The 21566-nt window shown below is 35.3% G+C and overlaps 2 protein-coding genes across 2 annotated transcripts in view; one reads left to right on the top strand and one right to left on the bottom strand.

Annotated features, from left to right (window-relative positions):
- Positions 1–21566, bottom strand: part of LOC149489955 (uncharacterized) — a 216607-nt gene that overhangs the window by 137444 nt on the left and 57597 nt on the right. The window lies entirely within an intron of this gene.
- On the top strand, positions 536–10573 carry LOC149489971 (MFS-type transporter SLC18B1-like). The gene is made up of 10 exons (XM_089714766.1): positions 536–797; positions 4520–4689; positions 6429–6576; positions 6996–7182; positions 7491–7606; positions 7933–8126; positions 8395–8490; positions 8728–8896; positions 9210–9358; positions 9914–10573. The coding sequence occupies exons 1-10, from the start codon at positions 687–689 to the stop codon at positions 10083–10085; spliced, it is 1512 nt and encodes a 503-aa protein (XP_089570892.1). The 5' UTR covers positions 536–686; the 3' UTR covers positions 10086–10573.

Raw genomic sequence — 21566 nt, forward strand, 5'->3', positions numbered from 1 at the left:
TAGAAAATAGGTACTAAATATTTTCATTCACTTTTTGATAAAAATGTGAATGGCGCTTACGATTTTTAGTTTCGAGCACGTTGATTCCATAATAAACGCGGACCCCTAACTTAAGGCGCGAATAGCTGAATAATTATCGCTGACCGCCTAACACCTCTAAACTAAAAATGACTGGCCACAAATACTGAACTTCACAAAAATAAAATTAATAACGGGTCGTTGAACCCTAACTCGTAGATATCATAAATCATGTAAGTAAATTGTTTACAGTTATGTAGACAATTAAAAACATTTCAATAATAGCAATAATATTATCAACAGAGATGTAATAGTTATCTCGTACTGGATTCTGTCATAACTAATCAATAAAAAGAGAAATTTCTGAACTGCGTATTACATTGGCGCCAAATGTATCAAGCACAGATAATAAATTTAATTAAAAACGTCAATGTACATCGGCCAATTCGATAAAACAATGGAGTTGAAAGTTCAATTAATGACATTAGTGTCATAATATGATTAAAATTGTATCTTACCCTCTTCATTTAGTCAGTTAATTATTTGCTTCAAGAAAATTGGCACGTTTGGGAACTGTTGGGATAATTATTAATTTGGTGATTTGTGTTCGTAATTCGATGATAATTTGAATTGTGATTTGTAAATTAAATTGAAGAATAAGGGTTAAAATGCGATTAAAATTTACAAGGCGACAATGGTCAACGTTAGTTGTAATATCGATTGCGGACTTTTGTAATGCCATATGTGTTGCGTTACAAGCGCCATTTTTTCCACAAGAGGTCAGTATGAAAAGAATAGTTTTAATTTTTATGTAGGTATTGAATTTGTTTCACATAGGTAGTAAGGAAATCATAAACATTATACCAAGACATGGTAGACCGCTGAATTGTGTTGAAGGTTTAAAAAATATGTTAAGCTGAAATTACGATAAATTGATCGAATAAAATGACGATTATTTCGTATTTTTGTATTTCCAAAATATAAATGTAAGATGAACCAACTAAAAATAAGCACACTTATTTTAACGGCTATTTCTAACGATTTCAGGTTTTTAAGTTCTTTTTGGAACCTTGTTGATTTCATTAAATGTTTTCTTTACTTTTATTTTGTATAAAATAAAACACCACCCACTTAATACGTTACCTACCTATTCAAAAATCGTAAATATATTAATTATTAAATTATTCGGTAATTATATTAATTTAAGTTCCTAGCACAATCGATTCATATACCTATGTTTTATTGTGTTTAACGGAAATGGAATGGAACCTGTTAAATATATAAATAATCATAAATAATAAAACATTTCAAATGCCAATATCAGTCGATATGGTCAATTAACTTTGTTTATTGCACCTCATACCTAGCAAATTCAATATATTTTCCAATTACTTTAACATTATTTGTATTTATTTATGCAATTTACATATTCTAAGTACATAAGTGTAAGTATACCTAAACGTAATACGTATATCACAAGAGTTTAAAAATAATTTAGACTTTTAAATAATTTATTTTTTCTATCATCTATATAACTGAAATATAATTTTAAGACAATCAATATATAATCCATAGTTAAATCTCAACTATAAAAAAGTCGGTTAAAAATATAAACTTACTCAATAAATCTAAATGAACTTAGTATTTATTAAGTACATAGATTCGTTATTTATTTTTATATGCCGAAACATTATAAATTTGAAAAATTCTAATGATAAGAAAGTTAGTTTTGAGCTGTTTATTAGATCTATAGAAGACAATCCTATTATTTATAATAATCAAATGATTTGTTCACTTCAAAATTCAAACCATCAGGCAGACATGAGTGAGAAATTTAATTTTTATTCACCTTCATGTAATAGCTATTCATTCATATGTTTTCATCTATTCATACATTGGGAATAGGTACCTATTTTTTAGGGTCGAATTTTCAATCCATGGATAAAAATTACCCGTCCAATAGGCAATTTGAATACATTTTTCTTCCATTACCATTTTAAATACGGAATCTATGAACCATAAAGTATGATATTATTCTCATTAAATAAATAATATCTATAATAAATAAAATAAACAAAACATCCGTCAATTTGAATTAAATTTCCCTTGACCTGTTTTGATTATTCGATAAATTATTGTAATATAATATCATTGAAGATTCTATACGGTTCTGGAGTAATTTTCGTAAATATTTGTTGTGATAAACGATTAATTAACATTACTTAAATTTAGATTAGAATATAACCTTCATTTATCAACGTTATCATATACAATAATGGTTAAGCAATATCAAAAATATCAGGATGTACAGAAGTATTAGGTATGTTTTTATTTTATTAATAGACTTCATTATACATTTAAAAGTAAAAAATATATACTCGATAGTTAAATAAGGCACGACTTTATCATATAAAACTCGGCGGTATAAATAAATCATGTTTTAAACCTTGGCAAAAATCCGTTAAATGTGCGATTTATATTTAGTAATAAACGTTTAAATACTGGAATAGTATACAAAAAATTCTATCCTAAATTTAATTTTCGGCGAGCGGATTTATTTTCAGCCAAATGTCGAAAGCAAAATAAACTGCTACTGGCTAACACTTAAAAAAACGATTCTTCCCAATCTTCAGCTATTCAAGTGACACTATCAAACTTCGATATAATTTCAACAAATAACAAAGGTTAATGACACATAACATTATAGGTTTTTACGTACGCGATATTAATTGGCCTTCACTTTTCTTTATATCCTCCTTTTTCTTTCAAGGAAATGGAGTAACATACGTAGGTATGACTAGAACACGGAATCTGTTTTGATATTTCAGCGACATTTAGAAGTTCATCCGACGTGCATCCGTGAATGTCGTTGTACTTTAATTTGAAGGATACGTTATTACTTCCTCTAATATAAAGAAGTGTAAAATGTTCCTTTTCTTTTATTTTATAACTAGCTGTGTACTGCGGTTTCACCCGCATTGATGGTCTTAGCGTAGTGATAGAACTTTCTTCGATAAATGGGCTATTCAACCATGAAATAATTTAGTCAAATACGAACGGAACTTGTCCATTTTTATCAGCAAAATCGATAACTTCGCGTTCACATTCAATGTTCATCTATGAAATAGGTACAATTTCTGAAAATGTATTTACATTATAGCATCCGTCTACGGCAGTATTATCAAATAATTGCCTTATAATTTATTTTAAACTATAAATACTATTAATATTGCAAATATTAATAACAATTGAATATACGTATAAAATCTATATGTACGGTGCGTCAGTGCGTTGATCGCGTGATAACCTCACAAGCAAAGCGGGGTTATCACATTATGTTCACAATATAATTACTAGGCGCTTACAAGTTATAATATGTATCTGGGTGAAATATCAATTACTTTCTCTAGCGAGAAACAGGAGACATAAGTCTTTATTTGTTATATACATATTGCTTCTTGGCGTAATTCGTTTTTATCGCAGCTTTTTATTATATTTTTCAAGAATTTCTATGGATTAAATTTCATCTGTTAGTGCGTCAAACTGCTTGTATGACAGATATGTACATCTAGATTCTTGGTATTATTCCCACTTCGTGTTTCGTTCAGCTAAAAAGAGCTAATAGCCGTAAGAAGCCGTAGTATATAAATAAATAAATAAGTAACTTTCCGCCCACTGTTTCATCTAGAACCTATTAAAAAAACGCATCAAAATCCATTGCGTAGTACATCGGGAAACGTCTTCATTTTATACTACATAGAAAGAAAAATACTCATATTTTCATCAATTGAAAGGAAACAGAATATACAATATCCTCAATTTACTAGCTCATATAGTGTATTTCAATATGTACGAGATATCATCTCAAAGGAACATGATGTACACGCACGTGACGCTTATATAATAAACAAAATTATCTGCAATCGTGGTGTCTATTTTTATTTAATATAAATAAAAGGCAATTAACAAGGTCACAGATCAAAGAGTAACAGATATTTCGTAGTTAAGTACGTCGTAAATCATTTTATCTCAAGTTTTGGAAACTTTAAACTACCTATATATCAGGTAAATGTATCAATTATATAGTAATAACATTTCACTATGATATCGATGAACTCAAGTCATATTTTATGAGTTAAGTAATTAAAATAAAAGCCTAATGACTATACTTAGCACACTCGCAAAGATAATACCTATAAATAAAAACTGTAGAGATAATGTATTATATAAAATAATGCAAATAGTCTTAAAGGCTAGAAAGAATAAAATGATTATTTTTATATATGTCGCAGATACACGCAACAGATGCAGAACACGAATTAGAGAGATAAATCTTGCTGAAACATTTCACCCAATCATTACATACTTAGTTAAAAACATTAATGAAAATGTTTTTAACTAAGTATGTAATGATTGGGTCAATCAAGAGATACTTGTTCATTCTGCTGAACGCGTTAAAAATAATAAAACAAAGATAAAACCATAAACAATTTATTTCCAGGCAGAGAAGAAAGGCTGCACAGCTACAGAGTATGGGCTGGTCTTCGGAGTGTTTGAGCTCGTAGTGTTCATCATCAGCCCCCTGTATGGGGCACATTTGAACCGCTTGGGTCCCAAACTTGTGTTCAATGCGGGTATATTGACTACCTCAACATGCGCTATTTTATTTGGGTAAGTCTTATATACGTTTTTATTAGTATCCATTCAGAATGCATGCTTTTTAAAATAACTGATCCATTATTATAACTACTTAGTAAATACTTACATATAGGTTCAATATAATTCCACTTAATGTAATTTTACTTACAAAAATAGTTAGTTTAGTTCAAATCCCACGCAAAATATATTATGCTACTGAGAAAATGATTACATTATTTATGGTATAAATCCTGAAAGAATATTTTCTTTCGGATGTTCATTCTACTAGGAGAAATTTTTGTTGTTTGTTAAGACATATTATATTTTGTAAATTGCGTCAAAAGTTCATTAAAAGTTTTGGAAATAATATTGATAATATGTTTGCAAAATAAACATTGCATAATAAAATTGTTTTCCTTATTTAAAAAGTAAACACATACTTTGTATTTACGCAATTGCTGGTATGGTATAGTTAATTCCGTGTTTATTTTTAAATCTTTTTTAGGGTTCCGTAGCCAAAATGGCAAAAACGGAACCCTTATAGTTTCGTCATGTCCGTCTGTCCGTCTGTCCGTCTGTCCGTCTGTCACAGCCGATTTACTCGGAAACTATAAGTACTACAGTGATGAAATTTGATGGGAATATGTGTTGTATGAACCGCTACAAAAATATGACACTAAATAGTAAAAAAAAGAATTGGGGGTGGGGCCCCCCATACATGTAACTGAGGGATGAAATTTTTTTTTTCGATGTACATACCCGTGTGGGGTATCAATGGAAAGGTCTTTTAAAATGATATAAAGTTTTCTAAAAAACATTTTTCTTAAAGTGAACGGTTTTTGAGATATCAGCTCTCAAAGTCGTAAAAAGTATGTCCCCCCCCCTCTATTTTTATAACTACGGGGTATAAAATTCTAAAAAAAATAGAGGTGATGCATGCTAATTAACTCTTTCAACGATTTTTGGTTTGATCAAAGTATCTCTTATAGTTTTTGAGATAGGTTGATTTAACTGTAATTTATTATATTTGCTGCTACGGAACCCTTTGTGCGCGAGCCCGACTCGCACTTGGCCGGTTTTATTTAATTCTCGAATCTCGTTAAATAATATGTATATTGCGTCAAATATGTATATTTTTCTGTTTGCCATATATTTTAATTTTTAACAAAACAGCTATATGTAGTAGCATCTTAGAGGTTTTTCTTTCAGTGAACATTGTTTTTTTTATCGTCTTTTTTCAAGAAAAGTTCAGTCTAATTATTAACTTCGAATACCCCTTTTTCAAAAATAATTTTATTGTTAATTAAAACTTAAATGGGTTTTAATGGTGGCATGATAAAAAGTGCTTAATGATAATAAATTCATATTGAATGCGGAATGAGAGTAAGAGCTCTGCCTCACTAAAACGACATTGATGAAATGCCCATATTGGCGACGTTGCCAAACGGTCACCTCACCATATATTATTAGTTAATATTGAAATGTATCGAACCTATACTCGATAATATGGATAACCATTGCGAACTCTAATGAGGCAGAACTCTACATATACTTACATTTTTTTATCTATACTAATATCTATTATAAAGCTGAAGACGCGCTAATCTCGGAAACTACTGGTCCGTTTTGCAAAATTCTTTCGGTGTTAGATAGCCCATTAATTATTGAGGAAATCCTATATATTATCATCACGCTAAGACCAACAGGAGCGGAGCACTGATGGTAAAACCGCGAAGCACAGCTAGTGTATGATATGAAACTGTTTTCACCAGATTACTGGACAAAGTAGACGGGCACATACCGTTCGTGACGCTGGCGTTCACGATACGAATCATAGAAGCCTTGGGAAATGCAGCCTTCCTCACTGCTTCTTTTGCTATCATAGCAAAGGAGTTCCCTGATAATGTGGCTACAATGTTTGTGAGTATATATTTCATTTTGAATATTAAAAAATAAGTTGCTTAAAAACTGTAGTCAGTAGAACTATAGCAAGATTTTATTTAGCATACCCTCTATTTAATACATAGGTACCCACGTACACGAGGCATGTTGTTTTTTTCTATTTCATCAAATTGATAAGCGGCTTCGCGAAGCATTTTCTATGTGGATCTGCCTATTATGGTACCTACATTATGTAGGGTCTGTCTACATCTATCAAAACATTATGCTCAAATTAGTGGTAGGCGCTATCTTTAACCGTCAGATATTTTCGTCTCTTGCCTTTCTAGCTAGCACCTTTGCTAGCATCTGATCGAAAGTTAATTTATCTTTACTAAACACCAACACAATTTTATAATCTCAAGAAAAAGTCTGCAAGGTGCAAAATATTTTAATTCCAGGCCTCCCTAGAAACTTTCTTCGGGTTAGGCCTCATAGCTGGTCCCATGATAGGTGGAGCCCTTTACAGTGTGGGAGGATACTCCTTACCTTTTGCTGTTCTTGGTGCAGCGCTCTTATGTACTGCTGTGTTATGTTATATTACTCTTCCAAAAGCTGCTGATGATGAAGATATTAAACCTACTGGACGTAAGTTGTAGTTTTAGTAGATTTTCAGTGCATTGTGTAGTGAAGTATGTATTCCGTATATTAATGAAGTAATTATGTTTTTTTTTGTAGATTTTGACGGTATGTAGGTGAAATGAAGTATGTATTCCGTATTTTGATGTGGCAATTTAATGCAAGAAATCATAAACGTGTAAAATTTTTATTTCCACTTGCAAAATTAATCAAAAGTACAGTAAAGAATAATATTTAACGAAAATTTTTTTTTGTCATTTTTTTATACACTATGATGAGAATGAGCAAATTCAAAGTAACATTTGAATTTATTTCAGCTACCATGATGTCAGTATTGCGAATTCCTGGCGTTTTATTAGCAGCAATTACTATAATATCCACCAGTTTGAGTATAGGCTTTCTGCAGGCGACATTAGAACCGCATATGAGACAGGTATAAACTTTTAACTTTTTCTCTTGCTCCCACTATAGTTAAACGTGAAATTTGTTAAATATTTGTGTGAATAGTAATATTTATTTTAAATAATAGGCGTTTGGTTAAGTATTAAATGGATACTGGGAAAAGCATAGAATGTAAAAAAGACTGTTAACACATGGTTAACACTGTAGTTGTTTTGATAAGTTTAGTGTCAACTATTGGAAAAACTTATCCTATTGCAGTTCAGTTTCTCTCGCGGTCAAGCCCTTTGGCTTAAAGTACATCACTAGTATTAGCACATGTACTGTGTTATCTTTAGTGGGAAATCTCTCCTATTACAGTTCAGTTTCTCGCCAGTAGTGCTAGGGGTTATATTCATAATCAACGGCGGTATATACGCGCTGTCAGCTCCCGGATGGGGCTGGCTGTGTGACCACCCCGCGGTCAAGCCGAAGTACATCACTAGTATAGGACATATGTTCGTGGTTGGCGCGTTTTTGCTTATTGGACCGGCGCCTTTCTTTGATATGCCTACGTGAGTATTGATGTGATGAGAACATTATTTATTCCCTGGTTGAATGGTGACAAAATGTAAGATAAATGTAAATGGAATAAAAAATGTAAAAGTATAAAATATGCTTATTATATAATGGCTATTTACGATTGGCAATGTAACCGTAAAACCCCTATTTTGCAAGAACTACTTTGACATTGAAATTTTTATCGGATGAATGTATAACTCGAGTTTCCATTTGAAATGAACGATTAATATACAATATTTAACATTTCTTGTTTATTTGCAGAGTATTATGGGTTACTATTTTAGGTTTGATTCTTCACGGACTTGGTATGGGAAGTCTATTAGTATCCTCATTTTCAGACGCTCTGAGCACTGCTATGTAAGTACATTTTAAACATTATTACTGTTCTGTCAAATTTTATCTATATTAAACTTTTCTAATTGTGAGAAAACAGCATATCCCAGTTTATTAAAAAAAATCTAACTAGTGACGATAGCTAAGTTAACGTGGTGGTTCCAAAAGAACATAAAAGCCTATGCACACACTTCGGGTGGAATTAAAATCATATCCCTATCATATTTTTAAATAGTTTTAATTTATAAATGTTGTTTCCAGTTCAAGCGGTCTCCCCAACTCAATAGAAACATATGGGCTAGTATCGGGCATGTGGACGTCCACTTTCGCTCTCGGCGCCTTCATTGGCCCAACTGTGTCTGGTCTCCTCTTTGATTCTATCGGATTTAGAAGTTCTACTACGTTTATTGTTATTCTTCATATATGTGTGGTGAGTATTATATGAGAAATATAAAATTTCAAATTCCCCGATATCCAGATTCCAGATACAATCTACAGACTATGTAATTCTTGTTTATGATTATTCATAGTCATAATTTTATGTTTTTTAGTATTCTACAAATTCGGAAAAGTAGCAGATATTTTCTGTATATGAATACTTTTTAACTGCATCATTGAACTCGAATCCTTGCATCTATGTAAAACAAAAAAATGATCTTAATACTTCATGCGTTTGAATCATGTTTATCTTTATTTGCTACTAGTGCAGAAACAACTACAATTTTTTTTTTTTCATAATTTAGATGTTCGTAGTACTAATATTCCTATGGACGTGTGATCGACCCAAAATGGAGGTATCAGTTTCTGCGGGCGATTTGCTGCAACTGGATGGTACTTTGGATGAAAGCGTCCTTATTGGAGAGAAGTTTATACCCACAGCACGACCTAAGAGGTAAGGGAAAAATATTTAAATTTTAGTTTCAACATATGGTCTGCGATGCCCCACGCGATTTGTAAATATGACGCTTCATGATTGATATTTTTTTAAATATCTTCAAAATAGTTTTAGCACAAATTCTCTAAAATTACCAAAAATAGGTACTACTACAAGCCCTATCTTATTGGAAAATAAATTTGATATCATGTATAGATCAAGTCTATTTTAGGACTTAATGTAATAAAAAGTTACCTACTATTGAATTCATGTATACCGCTAGTTTTATATGCCCTGTCCGATCAAGATTTTATCTGTGTTCACCAAGGATAGAACCTACTATCTATCGATTGTAATACCAATACGCTTAGCATACTAAGAAGGTAGTTGTGAAATCAATCAGAGAATCAGTTCTCAAATCCCAGCACATAATATTCTAAAATTTTAGTTTAAATCAGTCATCACGTTTTTTCACACTGGAACGAATACGCCTTTAGCACTTCGATAACCGCCCTGTACATTTTTCCCTACCATATCAGAAATATTCTACAACTTTCTATCCATTTTCCATAGTCGTCGTTACGGCATTAGCGTGGAACAATCTAGGCCTCCAGCAATGAACAGTCTCATAGCGTGCTCCAGTTATAAGAATAGACGGAGCCCTTGGAGCCAACGTACTCCGAGATACAGACCTTCGTATGGGAGCCTTGATACTAGGTTCAGGGGTTCTGTGTCCATTACATAGATTTTTGCAGCGTTTTTGTTATTATGATGTTCTGTGCCTGTTAATTTTTCTTTTTAATGATGTACCAAAGCTTTTATGTTTATCTGTAGTTGTATTTTTTTTGTTATTATGTGATGTTCCGTTTTAGAGGCGTATTTTTTATTGTACAATGATATTTTGAATGTTTTGAAAGTAAAGGTTTTTCGCTGGAACTGAAATTAAATGTTTTTCTTTCTAGTGCTATCGAATTATATCTGTCTTGTGTACTGTTTTCGGTCTATTTATGAGTCCTGTGAAAATATTCTTAGCAACATTTTGGTTTTAAAGAATCAGATATCATATATATCAGAATCAGGCGTCATAAAAAATAATTTAATACCAAAGTTTAATATAATATTATGTGTAGCAAATATCATTTATAACAGTGTATTTTTATAATACTAGTAATTATAAGAGCTATATATTAAAGAATAGAGTTAAGATTTTTATACGTTCCTTATAGATATTATTATAATTTCTTTAATTATAAAATATTCAATAATTTATACCTAAATACGACTTATATCTCTGTGAATATAGTATTTAGCTTAATAATTATGAACAATAAATGTATTTTAATAAAATAAATGTGTTTTTCTCTTGGACTTTACACCTTTTAATTTGAAAATAAGACGCGATAAAATGCGCATAATATAAGCACAGTTTTATTTCATATTATAATATATTTATATATTTAAAGCAGATTAATATTCAATTAAACTTTGTGGGTCAGATCAGAGTAAATAATAGCAAATATTCACAACATAGAATAGAATATTACTTTTGACGAGAACAAGTTACCTATATAAGTATTTATCTTTCCGATAACTAAACAATAACACATACTTCTCTTAAAATTTAAATACTTAATGTAATCTATATTAACGAAGTATATTTTTATTTAAATTTATTATAAACGGTTAGATAAAAAATATTAGAAAACATAATATATGGAAGTTCGTGGAAGGTCGTCGTGGATTATGGAGAGAATGTCACAACCGGTCCGCATGCTATTTATTAAAAATATATCCTTATAAAGTGGTAAGGAAATTTATCTAAGTATACTAATATTATAAATCTGAAGAGTGTGTTTGTTTGAACGCGCTAATCGCAGGAGCTACTGGTCCGATTTGAAAAATTATTTCGATAGATAGCCCATTTATCGAGGAAGGCTATATAGTCTATATTATATTATCATCACGCTAAGACCACTACGGGTAAAACCGCGGGGCACACCTAGTATATAATAATAACAGAATTGAAATTTCAAATATTTTTTTGAGGATTGTATTAAAAAAATTTGCAAAAAAAATTTGAATCACCATTTTAGTTCGTAATATGCATTCAAATGATGAATCTCGTCACATACAATTAAACTTCACTACAATTTGGGTACATTAATGTATAATCTACTTAGCAACGACCCCAACCTTGAACTGTACCCAATTATTATTATATTAATAATGGAAACAATTCCACCGTGAAATAAAAACACAAAAAGCTTAGCTCCAGCCATCTTTTGGGCATGACGTCATACACTTACTCATTCTGATGGTTATCCTTAAAATGTGGTGTCATGATAACAACCGGTCCCCTTTGGTATGCAAAAATTGAAACAATTGTTACATCTTAGTAGTTAAAGAAGTTTAAATGTCAGTGTAAGTTTCTGAAAGAATCAATTTAATAGAAATAAGATTTAATAACAATAAACATAAGTATATTTAATTTTGGCTGGTATTCATCCCAACTATATTATATCCTATGTCCTTTCTCGGGTATCAAAATATCTCCATACCAAATTTCATGAAAATTAGTTCAGTAGTTTAGGCGTGATTGAGTAACAGACAGACAGACAGAGTTACTTTCGCATGGATATATGATTATTTTTATATAGTCATATATTAATAGATGTTTATTAATAGCAGCATGCTGCGTCTATCTTTACATCTTGTAAACACCATAAAAGTTTATAAATGAATGTTTATATATATTTTCGGTAACTTACAAAAAGAGTAGGCGTAGGTAATAATACAGTCTCATACTACTGAATTTAACTACTAAAAAATAAATATAACAAATACATAGTGTCTGACTGTCTGACACTTTAGTCGCCGCCAGATATCGAAACAAAAGACTCACGGATGTATCTTCTTTTATTATATGTATACTAGCGGTCCGCCCCGGCTTCGCCCGTGGTACATATGAAAAATAGATGTTGGCCGATTCTCAGACTTACCCGATATGCACAGAAAATTTCATGAGAATCGGTCCACCCGTTTCGGAGGAGTATGCAGACTAACATTGTGACACGAGAATTTTATATATAAGATTATTATTATATTTTACTCGCTCAACTCAGAGAAGGTAGCTATTTTTGTAAGGCAGAGTAGGCAAAGAATCACCTTAGAGGTGTATGATATATAAATTTTAATTTATCCAGTACTATCACAAAGAGCTTATGTAAATATCATACAACAAATATCAGAGATCAATAAGTAATTTCTACTTTAACTAAAATACAATAGTAATTAAAATAACCGTCGATTATTATGCTAATTTATATTCACGAATAAAATCGTCAAAGACTATAAATTTAGTCAAATGTCCTATAAAACATATTTATTTAAATTTATAACAAAACACGCTAAACGTGAATTTCAACAGTCACGGATTCATAACAAAAGTAACGAACTAAATTTGAATGGAGATGTTTTTAATTATATTCTATAAACCCACTTATTTAGACAAGATCAGCTTTTTCATGTGAATAGACAAACAGCCTTCAAGAACTGAATCGGTTCCAAGTTTTTATGTCAAAGAATCTACGCATGGGAATGGCATTCATTGAAATAACAAAAAAATCAGCATCTAAAGAATACGCAATTGTAACGGCTCTACCATCTGATATATTTTCATTTGAGATAAGCTGCATAAAAAATAAACAAGTTACGGAGTGCAAAAATAAAACTGTTGAAGCTTCAAGTACCAGGGCAATAGGAATAGATACTATCGTGAGTGCCGCTACGCAGTAAGGTGAATGTACCTAGTGTGTATCTGCTGTACAAATATTAACCTGGATATGCTATTGTTTTACAAATTACAAATTATTTCTTTCTTTCTTTTACATTAGGTCTTAAACTAATTTGTGATTGTATCACTCCTAGTAAGCAAATAAAATGCTTGTGTCAGGAGGTTCCGCTCTTCCTTAACACTATGACAGAAAAGTATATATTAATTTAATATAAGTTTTGAAATATGTTCACGATCTTAATGTTGAACAAATTTTTTACAGTCCTGATACTCTCTATTTTATTTTTTATTATAAATAGCTTTATCCTATGTTGTAACTTGTACATAGTTACTAGTTATTACCTATTCTGTGCTTGCATGTAATGGGTAGTTTCATTAAGAGGAAATTGAAAATATACTGAATGAGTATTAACACCAAAATTATTATTAGACATTTTTCTAATAGTTCTATAGCATTCAAATACGTTATCATTGAAAAGTTAAATTAAATTATACAAAGGCAGGTTTCATATTTAAAAATAATAAAAAGCACTTTAGGATCGGGTACACATCCTTTAACTTTACCCTGAAATTATATCATGCTAAATTTACTAGTACAATTCACAAGTAAACTTTATAGTTTCGCAGCAATATTCTCTCTCTTTCACACACTCTACAATAACATGAAACAGACAATAAGGCTGCACAGAGGGCAAAGATGTTTATATGAAACCAGTCGAGCCTGCTTATGTCACGACTTGAGTTCAAATTTCGAGTAACTGAGTTCCCAATATTGAAGTAAACGGTACAAAAGAAAATGGAAGTAAGCTAAAATTCTAAGTAGCCTCGGAGCTTCCAGTTCAAATAACAGCGTAAGGAAGCGTTTTTTTAACCGACTGCAAAAAGTTTTTTCTTCCTTTACGTTTGTGTACATAAAAACCTCTTTCTTAAACAGATTGCAAGCGTTGAAAACGGAACTAAAAGATCGTTAAATCATGTCTTCGTGTAATACGATTAATGTACGATATTTTTTTTAATTCAGGTATTTAAATTAGTCATATAAAATTAGCTAGATATTATGAATCAGATGTCAAATCTTCAATTCCTAAAAAACCGGTCGATGTAGCTCGTATCACCTTGACACCCAAACCAAATGCCATATCAACCAATAGAGCATCACGTATACTTGTAAAAACTTTTTTATAAACAGTATTAAGTCACCATAACGAAATAATCCATTGTGACCATGGCGAGGCCTCAAATTAAATGTACATTATAAAATAGGTCGTGAAGGTAAGCGCGTAACAATTTTGTATGTCACTTTAGAGATATGAAAGGACTTAAGATTGCAAATTAATTTTTAAATAATAATACTTAATAAATTTTATTTTTTCCGTAAAGATTAGGTACATGATACAAATACATAGTAGGTACCTATATAGGTTTATATTTAAGTATTAATAAGAGCCAAATAATTGAGATGCGAATTTATACATTTACAAGATTGTGCTATTATTTTTAGTATTTTCCTTGTAGATATTAAATATGTCTACAACTGCTCTGATAATATATTCTCCTGCATAAATTACTCGAGTTGGTATCTTTAGCAACATAAATAAGTCCGAAAACAATAATTCGACTATTTAAATTCACTTAACATTATCTATTATTGAATTTAGTTCTTCTTCTTTTTGTTTGTCTATGGTCTTAGTTTGACCACGCATAGATAATTTTCACCTACAAGATATTTCTAACGAGTCATTGCTTTGCTTAATTTGATTGTTTTTGTTTTCATTTGTCCACTTTAATTTACTGAATAAAATTGTCTGTCAATTACATAAGGCCCAGTCTCCAACAGTTTCGTTCAAGTTGCATAATTTTCAGACCACAACTCAGCAAATTGGACAGACTTTTACTATCTAGGCAACTATGCAAGAATAGATCTGAACATTTCACCTAGATAATAATTGGGTGCTGTTTGTTAATCAAATGTAGCTGTGAAGTTTTATAATAGAATTGATTGTGATTTTTCATAATACTCGACGTTATTTTGTAAAATGTAAAATATTTCCTATAGCTTTCTATTTGTTTTCTTTTTCTTACTTGAAACACATGCCAATGAATAATTATTTAAAATGTTATTAATTTATAAATCACAATAGCAAATGTGTTATTAATTGAATTCGTGAAATTTTAGAAAACCCAACCGTTTCAACATTTCAAAATCATCGAATGATTCATTTACATTAAGCCGCAGTTAAAACCCTGACCGCACCAATAAACAATAAATTAAGGAACATTCTCGAAGAAAATTATATGATATCAAATTCAACGAAAAAAGCAAAAATTTCCGCCAGTCGCAAAGCCGTACAAGTTCAAATCAATGCGTTCAGGTGTGCTACCGAATTTCCATACATTATAATAATATTGCGTGTAGGTGCATGATGCATATAACATTATCATACTATTTTTCTTGCAAAAAACATATTTCGGAGTTTAAGAGACACCCTATTCGGCAAATTGGTAAAACAATTACAAGGAGACACAAAAAGATTGGTCAATTGGTAACAAAAACACAACAGTGTAGGGGAAAATTAGTATGCTTTATTTGGTAAGTAAATTTTTAATAAGAGTAACTACTTGATATCAAAGGTGTTTGATAGTCATCAATATATTTACATAATAAAAAATGTAAACCTCTATCATTTTTGGCAACGGCGCGTTTACTTATAAGGAGTCGTTTTAAAATCACGGAAGTGTCTTTCCGACGTACACATCTCCGAAAAAAATTTGACAAAAGACACTTGCTGTGTAGCAGATTTTTTTTTCAAAATTGCAAAAATGCTGAGCCATTCTTCTTCTATAGTATATTATCTAAAGTGACGTCATTAGACAGAACTTTAAAACGATCACAAAGTTTCATACATTGTTCTTGGGAGAATCCTCGACACTGACTCATTGTCTGACTCTATAGTCTTACCGGTTTGTTACCGATGGGAATTATAAATTATTAGGTTTTTTTCTACGTAGGCATTACGTCGAAAAACAATTAATAATGCTTGATGGAGTTTAATTACATAAGCTAGAGTCTGGAGACTACATTCTCAGTTTGTGTGTGCGTCTGTGCGTTAATGAAAAGGTGGGAGCAGTTCGAGTAAGTATATACACTATACAGTATACACATACTCAATATTGTAATTCTGTTTATGTTCAATTGGATGTTACAATTAGGAACGTACTGAAGAATAAAATTATAATCTACAAAAAACAATCCTAAATATAGATATGAAAATTCAGGAATATTTTATTACTGTACGTAAAAGGCAAAATAAATATTTTGCTTAATTAATCTTCTGGATCGTGGTAATTAATATACAGGTACCGTATCGAAATAAATATAAATTCAGATAATTTATTAGACTCAAAAGAAGTGTTAAATTCTGGATATTATCATTAGTACGGATTTCACACTTCATTTACATTCGAATGTATATTTCTGGGGACTGGGGTGTTTAAGGTGAAATAGTACATACCTACTACAATATTACCAGTTCCAAAGTACAAAACTACATGAACTCTAAACCTAACATTATTAACCTAAGCAAATATTAAGCGGTTCGACTGGGTGAGTGCCTGGCGATCTGCATTACAGGCCTATCGCAGACACCGGTCCTCTCCAATTTATACTAGGTATGTAATAGGTGCTTTGTAACTGTAGTTGTAAGTTTTTTAGGAAAATAAATAAATATTATTAAATATTATTATTATAAACATAAATGAATCTGAAAACAAAATAAAAGCTCCCGTCACCATAGAATTAAAACAATTGATTCAATACTACAATGATGTAAAGACGTAACGCGTAAACAATGTTATTCCTATAAGTCATCCGTTATCTCTTCACATTCTTGGATTGATTCACAAAGCGTTACATCCTCAGATACCATTCACATCCTACCATTGCCAGGTAGTCGAGTATAACTCATCCATTGTATTAAATGCATCTTTTGTCACACTCGAGTCGATGTATTTTTTTTTTTTTTTTTTGTGTGGTGTCTCTCAATGTTAGCCAGAAGGGCTTCTACATTTTAACGCGGACGCGGGGGTGAACTGAAGGTTCACCCTGGTAGCGACATGCACAAGGGCGTCCCCCCTTGACGGGGACCACGAACCTCGGCTTGAGCTGTCGCTTGAGTGGAGGAGGCCAGAAGGGCCCTAATCGGACGGGCGCTCACCCGGGTGGGCGCGGGAACGCGGAACAAGGGACCTCGTCTTCGCCGGCGAAGACGGTGTACGCTTTCTGCTGTGGTGTGTGCGGTGTCGCGGTTTGTTCGACGTTGGGCTTCAATCGCCGAGTCTAGCCGTGCGTTGGCTTTGGTAATGTCGTCGTCGGAGTCGTCCAAGACGTGTCTCGGCCGCCTGCGACGACGAGTGGGATCGGGATTCGCGACGTATGCGATGGCCTTTGTCACCAATGGGTTGGGGTGGTTTTTAGCCTTGTCGAAGTAGCGCTTAGACGCTTGCTTCATCCATTGGGCTATGGTGGGGAGTTCTAGGTCCCTATGTAGGTCCACGTTACGCACGAACCAGGGCGCTCCGGTCGCCGTTCTCATGAACCGCGACTGAATCGTCTGGAGCTTGTGTATGGAGCTGGGAGCGCAATGCGCGAAAACTACACTACTATAAGTGAGGATTGGACGGACCACCGTTTTGTAAAGTGTCACCTTATGTCTAAGGGACATTTTACTGCGACTGTTTATAAGGTAATAGAGCCGGCTAAGAACATAGCTGGCTTTCTTACGGACTGCCTTAATGTGGGCTTTAAATGACATGTGTGCGTCTAGAGTGACGCCTAAGAATTTGGTGTGCTTTTGCCACGGAATGACTTGGCCATAGAGTTTGACACTATCTATGGCCTCGGGGCCGCCGCGCCTGAAGAGCACGGCGGCGCTCTTGTCGGGGTTCACAGTGATACCCCATTTGCGAAACCATTTGCCTAGTGCATCGGTCGCGGATTGTAGGAGTGGAGTTATTCTTTTGCGGTGTGGACTCGACACGTAGAGTGCCGTGTCGTCCGCGAAGAGGGATAGTTGCACTTTATCGTGCTTTGGGATGTCGCTAGTGTATAGCGCGAATAGGAGGGGCGACAAGACGGAGCCCTGAGGGACTCCGGCCTGTATGGGACGTGAAGACGAGAGCGTGCCGTCTAGTCTGTAGCGGAAGGACCGGTTAGACAAGTAGTCTCGTATGATGAACACGAGACTGTCTGGCACGCCGAGAGTGTACAGTTTGTAAATCAAACCGTTGTGCCAGACCTTGTCGAACGCCTTCGCTACGTCAAAGAAGACCGCTCCCGTTCTGTGAGGTGTGAGGCGGGTGAGGCCCGCGAGAATGTACTCCGTGATGCGGTGTACTTGGTGAGGACATGAGTGAGCTCGCCTAAAGCCGAACTGTTCGTCCGGGAGCAGCTTTTTGGCAATGACTGCGTCCCAGAGGCGTTTGGAGATGATTCTCTCATAGATTTTCCCCAGAGAGCTGAGGAGACTGATGGGACGGTAACTAGATGCCACGTTTCGGGGTTTGCCCGGTTTGTGGATCCCGATCACAATTGCTTCCTTCCACTTAGCGGGGAAGGTACAATTGGCCAGGAGACAATTAAAGGTGGCTACTAGGAGAGCGATAAGGGCGGGCGGTAGGCTTTTTAGAGCTCTATTGGGAATAGAGTCTCCGCCTGGGGACTTCCTATTGGCAAGTGACTTGATAAGTGATTTTACTTCGGTGGCCGTCGTTGGTGACAAGGGCTCGGCATCGATACGAGGGGTTTCAGAAAAACGTGCGATCTCTTGATTAACTACGTTAATGTGAGTCGAGTCGGTCAAGTCGAGACTGGGGGAACATTGTTCCTCTAAACTGTCAGCTAAGCATTCGGCCTTCTCAAAATCGTCAAAAGCGGGAGGTTGGTCAGGGCGAATGAGCGGTGGCGTGGCGGCAATGCCATCAGATTTGAGAGTCCTCGCAAGCCGCCAGTAGGCAGTGTGCGAGGGAGAGAGATCGCTAAGTAAAGAGTCCCACCGCTCGTTGCGTAATTCGTGAATTCGCTCTCTTACCTCTCTCTGTAAGGAACGAAGTATTCTACGGTTTTCGTCTGTCGGTGCTCGGTCGTAGGCGCGCGTCGCCGCGTTCTTATCGCCCACCAGCCTTCGTACGTCCGGGGGCAGATCCAACCGGTGGCCGAGGCCAACGGGGACCCGCCGGGACGCGTATTCAATCTTGGATTGAATGTGGCTGGTGACCGAGGAGACCGCGTCGAGCGCCTCTACGACCGTGTCGATTTTGTCAGGTACAGACTCCAGCTCTGGCGAGTCGACGGGCTGTAAGGCCTCGTGCAACTTCCGCCAGTCTACCTTCGTCATGTACTCTACGGTGGTGCTATCGGGGGGACCCAGTTCGAACAACACGGGCCTGTGATCAGAGTCGAGCTCGTGCAACGTTTCAACGGAGCGCAACTGTAGCGTCACGTTCCGCATCACCGCCACATCGAGCACGTCCTGTCTGTGTCCCGTGTTCTTCGGAAAGTGAGTCGGTTCTAAGGGGCCTACAATCGTGACGTTAAGTAGGTCAGTCAGTCGGTCTAGTCGTTTGCCATTGGCATTCTCGTAGGAGCTATTCCAGTTCCAGTGCTTGCAGTTGAGGTCGCCGGCCAGAATGACCGAGTCGCCCAGTGCAAGCAAGGCTCTGAGATCGCTCTCCAAGATTGCCTTTGACGGTGAGAGATAGACCGAGGCGATTATGACGGGTTGATGACCGGTCATAGACACCTTGATCACTGTGGCTTCTAAGTTAATTAGAGGCGGCGTGTCGATGGGCGTGCAGTGCAAGGCCCTTCTGTAATATATAAGGGTGCCGCCTAAGGGGCTGTTTACGCGGTCGTTACGCACCAACATGTAGTTGGCGATTCGCGGATTGCGGTTAAAAGGCTTAAGGAATGTCTCTTGCATTACTAGCACATCGACGCGCCGTCTAGTGACAAAGTCCCTAACTAGGTTAGTCTGTTTGAGAAGGCCGTCCGCGTTAAAAGTAACTACGGAGATCGCTCTAGGTTTAATTCTACTTGTGGTAGCCATTAGGGAGTCTTGTTGAGTTTTATTACCAACTCCCTATGAGCTGCTAATATATGGATTCTCTCTAGGCCGCTTTTGGCATTCCTAAGTTGGTTTGCAACTAGATTTACCTCATCAAAGTTGATTTCGTGAATAAAATTCGTTAAGTAAACGAGGTTTGCGATAGACTCGTCAGGCAAGTCTAATTCGGGTGTGTGCACTTTAGCTGAGGGCTTCGGTGCTATATGTATAGCGGGAGCCGCTGAAGGCGGCACCGCCACGCTCGACTGGGCCTGCGTCACTAGTGACGGAGGTTTCGTCCAAGCGTTTGTCTTGGGAGGTGGAGCCGGTATAAAGACCGGCTTTGGTTGTGGGGGTTGAGCCCCGGCGCGGGCGATCCCGCGAGGTTTGTTCGCCTTCTGGCGACCCCCAGCCCTGTGTCTGGGAGCCTTCGGGCAACCCCGGTAGTTCGCGGGGTGACCCGAAGTCTCACAGAGCACGCAGGACGGTGGATCCTCATTAGGCAAATCCTTGGACCTCGTGCAATCCTCCGTGCCGTGGTCGCCTAAACATTTGACGCAGCGAGGCCGCGAGAAACAGTTACGAGCAGAGTGCCCGTAAAGTTGACAGCGATGACACTGTCTAATATAGCTGTGGGAGTCGGGTGTTTCCACCTTGAGCCCTGAAAGTTTGCAGCAATGCCGCATTTTAAAAATGTCTTTACCCTTCGGGGTACGATCTAGGACCGCGAGGACCATGTCATATGGTGCTTTAGTGATTCTATTGTGCATGCGGAAGCACTCCTGCACAGGGAAACCTTGGTCTTTCAAGTCATTGAAGACTTGATCGGCAGAGATCTCTTTGGGGATCCCTTTTATAACGACTCTTAAAGAGCGTTCCTCCGGAAGGGGGAACGAATGACCGCCTATGTTTTGGTCTCTAAGATAGGCCGTAAAAACCCTATGGTGGGTTGACGTAAGCAATTGGACACGTATATTGTCCTTAGTGAGTCGATGTACATTGCTGCGTTTGTTTTAGGGAAAAAGTTGTGATGATACAGTTTAGGTGTGTATGACGTAATGTATTTGAACTTTCTGCATTGTCATTGTACGCGTCATGAAGGATGATTGAATAAGAAACATGCGTAACGTTCTTTGTTAATTTACTATTACTAAAAAAATAAAAATTTAATGATCACCAAATAATTATTTTAAATCTATACTAATATAATAAAGCTGAAGAGTTTGGTTGGTTGAACGCGTTTATCTCAGGAACTACGGTACGATTTAAAAAAATATTTCAGTGTTAGATAGTCCATGTATCGAGGAAGGCTTTAGGCTTATATATCGTCATG

The sequence above is a fragment of the Colias philodice genome, chromosome 3 (genome assembly GCF_061535455.1).
Source record: "Colias philodice isolate Cphi_HAF_F1 chromosome 3, ilColPhil1 Martin Lab GWU primary, whole genome shotgun sequence".
NCBI lineage: Eukaryota > Metazoa > Arthropoda > Insecta > Lepidoptera > Pieridae > Colias > Colias philodice.